General features: G+C 51.9%; 6 protein-coding genes across 6 annotated transcripts; 3 read left to right on the top strand and 3 right to left on the bottom strand.

Annotated features, from left to right (window-relative positions):
- Nucleotides 1-334: 334 nt before the first annotated feature.
- On the top strand, nt 335-1,063 carry J4E90_005896 (uncharacterized protein; the record flags this gene model as incomplete). Its single annotated transcript, XM_051435447.1, has 1 exon — nt 335-1,063. One exon carries the CDS (start codon nt 335-337, stop codon nt 1,061-1,063), a length of 729 nt encoding a protein of 242 aa, XP_051290305.1.
- Nucleotides 1,064-2,944: 1,881 nt separating this feature from the next.
- On the top strand, nt 2,945-4,068 carry J4E90_005895 (uncharacterized protein; the record flags this gene model as incomplete). The annotated part of the gene is made up of 2 exons (XM_051435446.1): nt 2,945-3,027; nt 3,096-4,068. The coding sequence occupies 2 exons, from the start codon at nt 2,945-2,947 to the stop codon at nt 4,066-4,068; spliced, it is 1,056 nt and encodes a 351-aa protein (XP_051290304.1).
- A 150-nt stretch (nt 4,069-4,218) lies between these two features.
- On the bottom strand, nt 4,219-5,839 carry J4E90_005894 (uncharacterized protein; the record flags this gene model as incomplete). The annotated part of the gene is made up of 3 exons (XM_051435445.1): nt 4,219-4,496; nt 4,567-5,140; nt 5,219-5,839. The coding sequence occupies 3 exons, from the start codon at nt 5,837-5,839 to the stop codon at nt 4,219-4,221; spliced, it is 1,473 nt and encodes a 490-aa protein (XP_051290303.1).
- A 3,405-nt stretch (nt 5,840-9,244) lies between these two features.
- J4E90_005893 (uncharacterized protein) lies at nt 9,245-11,014 on the bottom strand (the record flags this gene model as incomplete). Its single annotated transcript, XM_051435444.1, has 2 exons — nt 9,245-10,622; nt 10,776-11,014. The coding sequence occupies 2 exons, from the start codon at nt 11,012-11,014 to the stop codon at nt 9,245-9,247; spliced, it is 1,617 nt and encodes a 538-aa protein (XP_051290302.1).
- Nucleotides 11,015-11,348: 334 nt separating this feature from the next.
- Nucleotides 11,349-12,239, bottom strand: J4E90_005892 (uncharacterized protein; the record flags this gene model as incomplete). The annotated part of the gene is made up of 1 exon (XM_051435443.1): nt 11,349-12,239. One exon carries the CDS (start codon nt 12,237-12,239, stop codon nt 11,349-11,351), a length of 891 nt encoding a protein of 296 aa, XP_051290301.1.
- A 499-nt stretch (nt 12,240-12,738) lies between these two features.
- Nucleotides 12,739-13,323, top strand: J4E90_005891 (uncharacterized protein; the record flags this gene model as incomplete). The annotated part of the gene is made up of 3 exons (XM_051435442.1): nt 12,739-12,776; nt 12,823-13,003; nt 13,057-13,323. 3 exons carry the CDS (start codon nt 12,739-12,741, stop codon nt 13,321-13,323), a joined length of 486 nt encoding a protein of 161 aa, XP_051290300.1.
- Nucleotides 13,324-13,671: the final 348 nt, after the last annotated feature.

Genomic DNA, 13,671 nt, shown 5'->3' with positions numbered 1-13,671 from the left:
CTGCTGAAACTACTGCTCATCGTTATCGTACCTAGGTACCTGTGTGTCAGTGGCAGAACCGGGTAAGCGAACCGGTCGCGATCCGGTCGCGATCGATAACCACCTGGGCACCTGGTCCGAGCGCTGCGGCAGTCACCTCGACCGGGCCGGCCTTCTATTAGCCACTGGTACCGTTACCTAGGTACTCACGAGTGCTAAACATGAGAGTACTGGGCATGACGCAGGGGCCTGTTCTCCATAGGTCTTTTACTCCTTATGCCAAGGCGACACATCTTCCATCAACCACTGTAAAGCTCTTTGATTTTGATCATCACACACCACATCGACAGTCAAAATGACACAGCCTCCCAAGCATGTCGTTTTCGACGTCGTCGGCACCTGCGTATCCTTCGACGCCTACTACGAACGCATAGACTCAGTCTTGGGTACAAAACTTCGCGAGCACCACATAACCGCGCAACACTTCGGATACACCTGGCAGACAGCTGCTGAGCTGGAATTCACCTTCTTGTCCATCTCCGAAAGCTACAAGCCTTATAAGGATGTTCTCCGAGGACTATTCTACCGCACCCTTAGTCTTTGTGGCATCGCCGATCCTCGGGCTGTAGCCACTGAAGAGGAGCGGGAACAGTGCATCGAAGGCTATTCCGCTTTGCAGCTGCGACCTGGCTGTCGGGAGACGTTCCAGTTGCTGCGCGACAACGGCTTTACCGTCTGGTGCTTCACCACCGGGGACGTGCAACGAGTCAGAGGTTATTTCGAGCGCGCCGGTGTAGACATGCCGTTGGAGAATTTTGTCAGTTGCGACAACTTAGGCGTGGCTAAACCCGCTCTCCGCGCCTATGAGTCTGTATGGAATCGATTCGGAGGAAACGATGTGAAATGGTTTGCTGCCGCGCACATGTGGGATGTCGCAGCGGCCACAAAAGTCGGTTTTCGTGGAGCATGGAGCTCGGTGTACGAGAAGGAAGCTTGTCTCGACGTTTTTAGTGATGTGAAATTAGAGGTGGTGGCTGGAGGTCTCATGGAAATGGCGCAGCAGATTGTAGAGAAGTCTCAATGACATCAGTACTACTACTGCGTCTATTCCAGCCCGTAATGACATTAGTAAAGAATGTTCGTTTCCACATGCTCTTTGTCCGCTCCCAGCATTTTGCCCGAGGTTCGCCATTATCTTTTGTGAGGATGCGGGTATCGCCGTCTGTGATAAGCCGGGCTTACTACTAACCGATAACGGACAAGCTTTGTGCGGAGCGTTCCTGCAGGAGGCTGGACGGCTTCAACGTCGCTGCATTGCGCGTCATTCGGCTGTCTTATCGCTCGCGCTTCAGTGAGGGGGCGTCGTTGACAGCTGTGAACTCACAACGTATGCTAAAAACCCTTCCGCCGACTCAATCCCTTCAGCTCATACCTAGTCAGCTTGAGCTATGGACGTCGAGCCTCCAAGACCCACCAAGAAGCGTCATCTAGCGGCAGAAGAGCGACAACGAGCAGTTCGCGCGTAAGACCCACCACTGTCTCGCCGAAGAACGTGAGGTAGAGTCTTGGCTGACAAGCATCGCATAGGTGTGATGAGTGTCGCCGTCTCAAAGAGAAATGTGAGGATGGGACACCTTGTAGACGCTGCCGCCATCTGCGCCGACCGTGTAGATACAATGTTGCACCTGCTGCAGTGGACAAGCGAGGACCGGGCCTTCTCGCCTCGCCCAATGAGCTGATGGACCGCATGCGATGCATGGAATTCATAATCAAACACCATTTTCCCAATCTCGCTCTGGACATCGTCTCTCTACAACGCACGTGCGATTCCCTGTCTTCGCCCACTCCACCACGCGACCAGAACGCGATCGTACCCGAGTCTATCGAGCTGTCGGCGAATGCCCAAGTGTCTGACAGCCCTGATATTGGAGACGAGGATTGTACCATTGACCGCGTAGATGGCACGACAGTCCGTACGTGTTTCGTAAACCCCCTCGTAATGGCTCAGGCACACTGACGAGAGCTTTTGTCGCTGTGCAGATTACTCAGGCGAGTTCTCTCATTGGAACTTTTCTATGCACATCAAACGCAATATAGACGATCTTATGGCCAAAGCCAATGTGCAGGTACGTACTATCAGCCTAGTCTATTCCTTTTTGCTCACCATCGCTGTCAGAGTTCAGAAAACGTAACGCGGGTACCAGATTTCATTCGCGTCGGCGAGGCAGATCCAGCATCGACTTCCATCTCGGACGTTCTTGCTGCCGTGCCACCCCGTCCGGTTGCCACATTCTTGACCAATGTCTTCTTCAATCATGCCACCAGCGTCTACTACTATGTAGACCGACGCTGGTTCGACGACATCCTAGACAACATATATACCAACCCCGTCTCATTACGCTCCAAAGATGTTACTGCAATATGTGTAGTACTGATGGTGCTGGCAGTCGGAACCCAATACGTCCATTTAGAATCGCCCGATCGCCACAACACTTGCAGCACGCGTGTTGCAACGGACGCCGAAGTTCAGAGTAGTTGGGAGCTTGAGATTGGATCCGGCTTTTACCGTCAAGTCGCAAAGCTGCTTTCGGAAGTCATCCACGCTGGCTCGCTGCTCAGTGTGCAGGCACTTTTGCTTCTCGGCCTATATTCCTTACCCATTGATGCATCTGGGCTGAGTTACATCTATTTAAACTTGGCTATCAAGGTAGCCATACAAAACGGAATGCACCGAAAGGTCTCGCGCAACGTCCTTGATACGAGGACCAAAGAAATCAGGCGTCGCATTTGGTGGACAGCGTACTGCATGGAAAGGTTTGTTGGTTCTCGACTGTCCGATACCACCTCGTCCTCCTGCTCACAGATTTGACCTACTAGAAAAATTGGTATATACCACGGCCGCCCAATATCCATAGTACGATCCGACATCGATGCAGATCTACCCCAGAGATCTGAAGCAAACCTCATGGATGACGACCGTTTCGATGCTCAAGGTCTCCTGGAGTCGATCGAGCTCACAAGGCAAGCTGAAGCCTTCCACCACGAAATGTAAGACCAGACCAAGACTTTGTTAATACACAGAAATAGAACCCAGTTAACTAACTATGTATTGCTAGATCGTGTCTCCGCACATGTGCGAACGCTGAAGTCGGGGTGATTTTGGACCGTATCAAGCGCATGAAGGCGGATCTGCGAGGGCCCTGGTCGCCTCCTCGCGGGGGTGTATTGTCGCCACCCGCGAACCACGAAGCAGAACTACCAAAAGCTCGCGCATTGGTCCATTCTCGACTGGAGTGCTGCCTCTTGCACATGTTTATCGGACGACCCTTTATCCTCGCGCACCGTCACGCGCGGACCAATGCACATTCCAAGGACGCCAATGCCGCATCCCCAGAAGTACGCCAGAGGAAAGCATCCGAGTCCCACTCACAGTGGGACTTCTTGGTCCAAGACTGCGTTGCGGCCGCGAAGGAAGTTATCAGCACATGTCAAATCATGCAAACGGGCGACATGGGCCTTGCAAAGTCGTCATATGCCGAATACAGTTCCTGCCGCGCGTCCCTGCTGGTCTTGATCGCCTATAGCATATGTTACCGGACGAACGAGTTCGCAAACACCCTACAAGTAGGTCTTCAGGCGATCAGAGAGATGGCTTCGGCGGGCGATTCCGCGCGTTCAGAAGTGTCGCTCCTAGAGACACTGGAAGCGGCGCTGCATCGACTTCACGTTTTCAATCCATTACCCAGTCAACCTGCGGTCACGGAAGCAAATGATGCAGCTGAAGAGGGCTACAACGGTCTTCTTAACTGGTATAAGAAAGCAGAAAAGTCCACAGTCCCTCGTTTTGGGCCTCCAGCATCCGGACATGCAAATGTACAGGCAGCAACGGCGCAGGGCCCAAAGATAACACCTAACAGAACCGATGCAACAGTGGATACCATGCCAAGCTATGTACCCCTTGATGGCTATCCGTTCGATTTCGATCTACTTAACTCGGATGGAAGCGAGGCGTTCTTCACCTCAGACTTTGGTGACCATGGTAACGCAGAGAGGGAGTTCTTTGAGAGCCTTTCATGGTTACCGAAGTGACGTTCTGCACAGGCTAGAATCGCCAATGTATGAGCGATGAAGCGTATCAATTCAACTCTTTTCGCTAACAGAGTGCGCGTAAAAGTCAGTGGATGATTCATCGCATTGCAAGAGTGGACAATTCAGGTCCCAACTCGTCTTATCTCATGGTCACAACCGTGCTTGAGCAGGCTGGCTTTCCGCTATCTGTTGCCACATCTTGAGAGACACATGTTCTTTCTGCTGGTACCATCTACTCCTGGTGATGCGGTACGGCACAGGGAGATCCACATTCTCTGCGTCACCCGTGATGACCATGGAAGCGATGGCTTTTGCACAGAAAAATATCTGCGGCATACCGTGCCCGCTGAATCCTGCGCACATATACTGGCCGGGTTTCCCGCAAACTGGCCCAACATAAGGGAACCCGTCGTTGGAATAGCCCATAACTAATATGGAAGAAGATGAGTCAGTTCCGAAACATTCAATCGTGGGCGCTGGTGCAGACATGACACTTACTACCGGTCCAAAGCTCTTCTGTGTGTGCACCGCTGTTCTCCCACCCGCGGAAATGCCGTTGCATGTAACCGTCAAAGTAATGTCGCGCGCCATCCATCAGTCTGCTGTCGTCGGATACATCAAACCATTCGTCCAAGTCTTTGTAGTAGTCGCGCCTTCCGCCCCCGACGATGATACTGCCGTCCGGCCGAGGAATCATGTAGTCGTACTCATAGTCGGAAAACCGCATCATATAGCTATCAGTCATTCTTGGTGCATTCTCGGCCGCCAAGCGCGCTACTATGCCTCTCACTGGGACTACTTTGTCCTTCATCTCCGGTACGAGAGCAGACGTGTAACCGTTCGTCGCATAAACGAGAGTGCTGGTCTTGACGGAGCCGCGCGGTGTATCCACGACCCAGTCATGATCTTTTGTGCCTCCAGCGGCTGCCGAGACGGATGTTACTGAGGTGTGTGTTTGCAAGTTGACACCCATAGATACCGCTTTCTCTAGCAAGTGCGCCACAAGCCGGTAGGGCCACAGACGAGCGGCGCTATATGTGTGACAAGACTTTGCACCCCATACGCCGGAAACCTATGGGCTTTGTCAGACCTCTCCAAAGAGACAATACAACGAATCGCATCAAGATGTTCATCTCCGAACACTACATACCTCTTCTGCTTCGCTTCCTGAAGTAAACTTTATTCCTTTCGCAGTTGAGATACCTGCTTTAACAGTTTTCGCAATGTCAGCTTTGATTTTATCGCGACCGGCTTCGTAAAAGCAAACATCCGTGACCCTGGTCTCTTCGAAATCGCAGTCACAATTCTCACGCTGAACAAGTTCTTTGATCGCGTCGACCTGACGGGACTCGAATGTAGCCACGTGCTCCGCAACCGCTTTCCCATGCGTCTCCAGTACGCTGGCGGCTCTTGACAAAGGATCTGGTTTCAAATGACCGCCTAGATTCCCAGAATCAGTACGTGCGATGTTGAACTGGATTCTCAAGGGCATATGATATGTACCATTACGTCCGGTAGCGCCAGAGCAGGCCTCGCGTGCCTCAAGGATAAGTATTGATGGAAGTGGACGGTCGCGACGCACACACTCTTCGACTATGTGATGCACAATCGATGCCCCAGCGTACCCCGCGCCAACGATTACAATATCGACCTGCGTAGGAAGATGTTCAGTGCTGCGATGGTTGTCGATGGGCCCAACTTGTTTTCTCCAATAGGAGGGAACAGCATCCGCCACCGGAAAAGGTTTGACGCTGGAACCAGGATGAGACATGTCCGAGATGTAGTGTGTGAATTGTATGCATGTATTGGTGGTAGTTCTACGGGAGTATCCTAAGTGCAAGGTGGGCTATGTAGGTACTCACGCTTAGTCATTCACAGGGCAGGTTCGCATCTACTGTACTTAACCCGTGGACTTGCGTACTATTGTCAGACAGATAGGATGCGTAAGCCCAGAACGTTGGTGCTTGGCTTCAAGTGGCTGCGCAAGGCGGTGATCATTAGGCAATTGCGACCGGGCCGGTCACCGGTCCGGTCACCGATAAGGTCCCAGTTAACTTTGCCGCCCAGCAAGCAAACACCCGTTCAGAGCAGCGCAATCCGGTCTAGAAGCTATTGTCCGTGTGATAGCATTTGCGGTGTTGGAAAAGCACTCCGGTCTTATCTTTCGTCAACAGCGCTGCCTCAGATGTGGGATGATCGAGCAATCCTGTTGGACGCATACATCGGCAACGGCTGCTCGCGTGCTAGAGAAGGAGTGATGCGAACAGGTATTGGAGAACGGTTCGATTGGCAGAATACAACTTTAGTGTGATGGCACAAGCTGTATCATGATAGATGTTCTGAACGACTTGATAATTGCTATCTACGGCGGGGCCCTGAAGACGCTTTCCCAGGTCCCAGCTCGCGGCACACGCGTCTGCTCTCCTTCTCTTGAGAGCCATGACACACCACAAAAGCTTCAAAAAACTTCATTCCGTGGTGACGTTACGCAACGGTCTCCTGGGCATCCTTGTGATCAACATGACCATACTAGGCACAGTAAGAACCAGCAAACCACAGTTCACATAGATTGGGACCACAGGAGCGATGCCACTCGCAGAGCTCAGACCATATGAAACTGCTTGGCCCGCCGTCTCAAACGCGCGAAACAAGCCTGCCACCCGTGAAGAATCACCCATGTCGTTGGAGAATGTGCCGAGAATCCAGTATAGTGTCAATTGCGTCCAGTAGCCGCTCACGAAGATGATAAGGTATGGCACGTATGCCCTTGCCCATCTACCAGTTTCTCTATCGTGAAAGTCAGTCTCAGTCGCACTGGGGTCTTTCCCTGTAGGATAACTCACGATCCGTAATCCAGCGCCGTTTTATTGCCGAGGTAGTGGTACTCGAAAGCGACCCAGATGAAACAACCGGTTTGTGGCAGAATCCACAGCGAGAATGCAACCCATGCTTTGGGCCGCTGGGGCCACCGCTGGCTGTCTAGAAGTTTGCCAAATATGACAACCGACGGAATGGTGATGGCGGCTGTACTGGTCAGCATGTAGTCGGCCGTTCCCAAAATCCATACTTACGGAGAAGAAAAGATGATAGAGCGCGTGCGCGGACCGAGAAGTGTAGCGAGAGATAGGTACCCATCGTCCCTCCGTAAAAGAAAGAGTAGAACGCGGGCAGAAAGATCAACCAGACCTTGTTGCTTTGTAGAGTACTCCACAGAGCTACAAATTCTTGCTTCCAAGTGACCCTGCCTGACATGGGAACCTTGCTGCCATCGCGGCGACGCACTCGGGGTGTGGGGGACAGTGACAGCGCCCAAAGAACTCCAGTGCATTCTGCTATTGGTTAGTAAATGTGCTTTTAGAGCAGATGCCTAGTATCCGTAACGTACCGAATCCAACAAAGACCAGATATGTCGCCCATGCAATGCCTCCAGCAGAGGCTCTGTCTGAGTTAGTGGAAAAGTTTATCGCACCACCGATCAAGCTTCCGGAGCTTCGCATAGCCGACCAGATGCCTGTCAGAGATAAGTGAAATGATCATACTCCACGTCGCACACAGGTGCTTACCAAGATATAACCCCCTCTCTTCTGGCCTTGGGTAGCATAGCATGGCTGTCGTTTCGCCGACGTAAAGAAGCCCACCCGCTAGACCGTTGATAACCTGGCCCCATCAGTATGTTTCTTTTGCATGGATGAGTTATGATCGTACATTGGCGGCTATGAGGTACCAGTCGACGCCGAATCTAGCATTTACATAGTACGCAGATCCTTGGAGGGGCATCGTGAGAGCCGCATTGAAGCACGCCCATTTGATCCCGATCCTATTGATGATGGGGCCTCCGAGGATAGTACTGATGAAGCTCATGGCGTAACTCAACGAGGTTGCAAGATTCGCTAGCCATGGCGTTGACAGACCGCCTCCTCCTAGATTGGATATGGCATCACCCATGGCTGGGCCAACCAAGGAAAGCCTTAATCATGTTCAGCATCCGGATGGTAGTCTCTGGGAGGATTACTCACGCTCCGAACATCACCATCTGGAATAGCACGCTCCGGTAGAAAGTCGACCATTTCCAAGATCGCAGAAAGTCGTAATCGGTAACTTCTTCCTGCGATCCGATCGCGATGTCCTCACCACCGTCATGCTCCGTGTCCTTCACTTTGGCGTCTTTGGTGTCTTTGGTCTGCGAGTAATCCATCACAAAACCTTTACTGAATCCCGTTCATGATACGCTTCTATTTTATGTAGAACTCTTGCATGCTAGAGACTATCGGCCGGCAAGCTGATTAGGAAACGGTGCCCCTTGTTTGCTCCAGATAAGCATTGCACCGGCCCGGTCTGTAGCGCGACTGATTAGACATGGTGTTGTACGGGCGACAGAGTACGTGCTTATCAAACATGGATGAGCATGGGGTAGTAGCCGTGCCCGGCCATCGCGCTCTTCTCAAGTTGCTCCGGACCTTTACACAGTCGCTATCAGCATATGGATGCTAGACACGAGAGCGAACGTTGCAACGATGCTTGTGAGCTCTAACAAAGCTAACTGATGTCTTCAGAAACACAGCCGGAAGGCAGCTGCGCGCAATAGAAGCGTTGCTGGGAGTGACGAGAAGCGCCGGTCTTGGAGTTGCGGGGTGTGGGGCTACCTCCACTCTTCTAAACACGCGCACCAATCAAGCCACGAGTATTACTGTACACCCCTTTCTTCCGATAGGCGGGAAGGGGAGGCATACAAGTTCCTAGCCCACGACCGCGAACATGCGCACAGCTAGGCGACATGTCTCAGGAGTACAAACGGCCGTTAACAGTCAATTGTGGCTACAGTGGTGGGGTGCCAAAGTGACAGAGTTGCGTTTCCGGAAACAGTAAATTGACCTCGGAACGGACGCATACTGTGGGTCGTAAAATGCGCGGATGTGGCGTATTCCTTTCACGATGTGGGTTGCTTGTAGGCTCGTTGCTTGAGTGATACTGCGCTCATCGTGGTCATTGGCATGGGGTCGAACATGACGATGCAGGATGTCCTTGCACCTACCAGGCTTGCAGGCATCTGAGCCTCATTTGCTCCCCAGGGTTGCTGTTCAGATGCATACGGTGGCCAGTCGGAGTCAAGTCTGCGTTGTGTCATCATTGTTGGCGAGCTCTAACTATGTCGGCATTGATTGAGATCGAGTCTATTCTATACAGATGTAACTGAGGAGGTCAGGCTTCGGACACTGATCGGGCCACAATCGGTATCGATTGTGGTCGTCTGCAAACTGACGCTAATCTTGAAGGCATGCTTCGGTTTGACATAAACATGCCCGCTGTTCAGATACGGGAGCTTGGGTAATAGTTTCACCAAGTCTTCCCAGAAAATACCTTCCTTACCAGCTTTGTCTGCGAACAAGAATCTCGTTTCGCGAAGATAATCCTTCGCGAGGAATACTATCGGAGCTTTGTCTTTATGAGCTGGACAGATAACCACTATTTCGGCCGTGTATCCCGCAATCGTTACGCTGAACTGAGCAGCGAGTACCAACTGGCTAACATTCTGGTCCCAGGCCTTTGGAACCAGAAAGGTCCTGTCCAGATGATCCCATGCATGCAGCGGGGCCACCGACCGCATTCGGAGATGTTCTTGGACGGGAATATGCAGGCCATCGTGACGGAAGGACACCAGGCGGGTAATCGAGTGTTTAAGGAAGGCATCCGTTGAGAGGTAGACTGATTTTATGAGCTCCTGCGCGGAGTATGTGATGATTTTGTTCGGCAGCCTGGCTAAAGGCAGCCCGCCAATGCGGCAAAACAGCCCGGGACCGCATTTCCGGAGAAAGATTCCTATACTACTGTCGTCTTTCTTCGATTCCCCGACCAAGAGGACGTAGTGTTTCGGAATGTCGGTGTAACCGCGCTCACCGTACCAGCCGTATATCTCGAAGTCGCCGCCAAGTAGGAGGCCGCGGTTGGTGACGGAGAACTCGGCTAGTTGGTGTTTGTGGACGCTCGCGGCGAATACATCCTCAAATGCAGCCGGTGAGCTTGCAAAGATCTCAACGAGGTCGTTGTTGTGATACTCCGACATGCTGTTCCAGGCGAAGATGCTGAGGTCGTTGTCGCGCTTGATGATCTCTTCTTGCAGACGTCGGAACGCCTTTGTACCCTCGCCGTAGATCAACGGCATGTTGACGTCAAAAATACCAAGAAGGCAGTACGCCATATCTTCTTTCCGTTTTGTCCTCCGTTGCGAAGCCCATGACATGCGAGCAGACACGGATTGCTCAGCTATGATGTCTCTCCGCGCGTGCGTCAACACCGCCTCGGGTATGTTTGTGAACCTGGATATGGCGGCCGCTTGCTCGTGTTTGGTCCCAACGAACTTCCATCCTTGAGCGTAGAACTCGACGATGCCTGGGGCGAGCAGTTCCTGTAGCGTCCAGCCTCTGGTGAACCATCGGCATTGGGATAGTCCTCCTTTGAGTATTGCGCCTTCGGGGAAGTCTTCGAGGTAGGCGTAGCAGACGATGGCTTGTCGGTAGTATTGGAACATGGAATTGATTGACTCTGTTAACTCTGCGCTGCTGGATTTGTCGACTGTAAATGATGATGTTGCTGTTAGCGGATATAAAAGAGCACGGCTTCCAGAAAGCTATTTTGTAGCAAGAACGGCTAATCACTCACTGTCAACGATCTTGTTAGTTGATTTCTCTTCAAAGGTATGAGCGACTTACCTGCAGCATGTATCGACCCAGAAGTATCTTAGATTGTTTTTCAAAGCCTGCTCCGCGCAGTAACGAATCTTGCGATGTCCTTCTTTTTGTTCTCCAGTTCCATCTACCATGTCGCGATAGCTGACTTCCTCGCTATCTGGGCCCCAGGTATGTGAGAGAATAGCGTATGGTGGTATGTCATCTTCGATGAACTCTACCAGGCTGAGGCGTTCATCGTCGGCGATGTGCAGGAGGCGCATTGTATGGTGAGATACGCGTTACAACTGTGAAAGAGACATGTGCATGTGTGTAAAGTATGGAATTGATTCAAGATCATAGCGCGCGGACCTAGGAGACGGGATGGACGGAGGACTAGCGCTGATGAAAGAGGTTACGGCTTGGACGCCTAAGGCCGAATCCACAATCCTGTGGCGGTGCATGCTTGGCAAACAGCCGTGCCTCGGAAGGTTATGAAATATGGAGATGTGAACTGAGAATAGATTCGTATCCCATTCTCCATTACTGGAAAATTTGAGTCTCTGGATTACCGCTTTGAGCTTTTGCGATGCGACGAGATGACAAGCCCAAAGCCACTCATAGCTCGCTCTTCCACGAATGATCCTCCGGCAAGCCCAATTGCCTTCGTTGCGCATTCAGTATGTGCTGCAAGAAGATCGGTTTGATGCTGAGTACACCAATAAGACTCAACAGCAGCATCAATATAACGCCCAAACCAACACCCAGAGCTACAGCATCCTGCTGCCTGCTCACCTTCCTGAACCACGCCTTCGTATCCTCCACAGCGATGTTCTCGTCATGCGATCGTCGCGCGCTCATCATACCCGGTAGGCCATCGAGCGAGCGGTGGTTGAACTGCTTTTGGTAGTCAGCGAGCTCTTGCTTTTCGAGCTGCTTTCGCGCCCAGTTGTCCATCGTATCCCGCTGCTTGAAGCCGTTCTCTTCGCCGTCTTCATGATCGTGGTCCACATAGGCAATTGCGTCACCCGCTGCTTCCTCTGTGCTTGCAGTCTTTCCGCTGTCGATCTGAGGCACACCGAATCCACAACTGGTCTGAACTTTCTGGATCTTCAACACGATGATAGCTCTTGCGCCCGTGACATCGACCTCATCGCCGTTCTCTGACGCCATCTTAGCGCGCAACTGTCCGTAGTATGGATCCCACTTTTCGACTACCCTTCCTTTGCAGAATAGTCGCATAATCTGTGGCGAGGGGCCGAAGGAAGAGAACATTACGGTGACACGGCCATTCTCGTAGACGTGAGAGATGGTCTCACAACCGCTGCCGGTCGCGTCCAGATAGGCGACGGTGTTCGGGCCGAGAACAGAAAAGGTTCTTGACGGATGGCCTTTTGGCGAGATGTTGACGTGATCTCCAGCCCATGGCGCACTGGCCACGAAAAACAGTGGTTGACTAGAGATGAAGTCGATGTGGTTCTCGTTGAGAGATGGGTAGAATTTGACCATGTTGAAATGACGGAGATTAGGAGCAAGTAGCGGTCAGGATTGAACGGAGTGGCCAAGGATGGGGTGCTGCTGGACAAGGTAGCCGGCAAAGATTTCGTTTGATAGATTGACTATGTGCAAGAAGGGTCGTAGCAAGTACAGGAGTTCCTGCGGGAACTGCGTTCGATGGTCGTCTGAAAGTGGAAAGGGGAGATCCAGGCTTGGAAGTCGTGATGCGTCGACTCGTCTAGTTGAACCGGGGAGTGAGAGTGTTAATGCAGTTACACTCTATCAGACGAAAGAGATGGAAATTCGATAATGTACACGTTCTTGTATGTTTGCAGCGCAATGCGTGATTAAGATTTGGAGCGCAAGAAAGCTGCGATGCACGGTAACACGGCCTTACCCTTTGCGTGCTAGCTCGAAAGCAGCTCGCGTGTCAGTGGGGGCGGGGCGCATCGCCAGAGGCGCAACGACATGCGACGGAAATCTATCAAACGCTTACATCAACACTGTCAACATGGTGCTCGCACTAGCATTGAAAGCAGAGCTGAACGGGTGAGTCTCCTCAACTTCACTTGTCCACTTTACTAAGCCCTTCAAGCGTCACCGATCTCCGCCCCAACGATACCGAAGACGCGCCCTTTTTCTACACATTCAAAGTCCAATGCACGTCATGTCGCGAAATACACCCCAACCCCGTCTCGGTCAATCGCTTCGAGATGAACGAACAGAGCGGCAGCAAGGGTGAAGCCAACTTTGTCTGGAGGTGTAAGAACTGTAAGGTCTTTCTACCCTGCGCCCTTCTCTGTACTTCAGCCACTGACATTACCTGTAGAGAGAACATTCAGCGAACATCACAGCCGCACCTACCTCCTACGAACAAAACGACCCACCGAAGAAGACCAACATCCTCATGTTCGACTGCAGAGGCCTAGAGTTCGTCGAGTTTATTGCTGAAGGAGAATTCCTCGCGACAGGCACGGAATCCGGCACCAAGTTCTCAGGTATTGAGTTACCTGACGGCGAATGGTACGACTACGACGAGAAAGCCGGCGAGGAAGTTAGCATCACGAATGTCGAATGGGAAATACGTCGCGCGTAAATTGCGCAGGAAAGAGGAAGAGTCATACGGCCGCTTGTACAGATTGGAGCAATGTACACCAGACGTGGTATAGTCGAGCTGATAGGACAAGAGGAATGCGAAGAGGTGGCTATAGTACATCATGACGGTACCGAGCGAGTCACACGCCCAAGTCAGGAGAGGTGGTCTATGTCTACACACAATACGAAGACACATGTACATCAATGACGACAGCAATGCTCAGCAAAGACTGCAAACAGCGGTGCAACAATTTGCGTACGTTCAAACTGCACATCAAATTTTCGTGAACAGCAAAGCTATCGAACATAAGTATATTGGAAGTACTAAAAAGGCACACAACCCTACGGA

This window comes from Alternaria incomplexa (genome assembly GCF_024043165.1).
Source record: "Alternaria incomplexa strain BMP 0042 chromosome Unknown scaffold_8, whole genome shotgun sequence".
Lineage (NCBI taxonomy): Eukaryota > Fungi > Ascomycota > Dothideomycetes > Pleosporales > Pleosporaceae > Alternaria > Alternaria incomplexa.
Note: the sequence above shows the minus strand (reverse complement) of the source record. Positions and strands in the feature narration are given on the sequence as shown.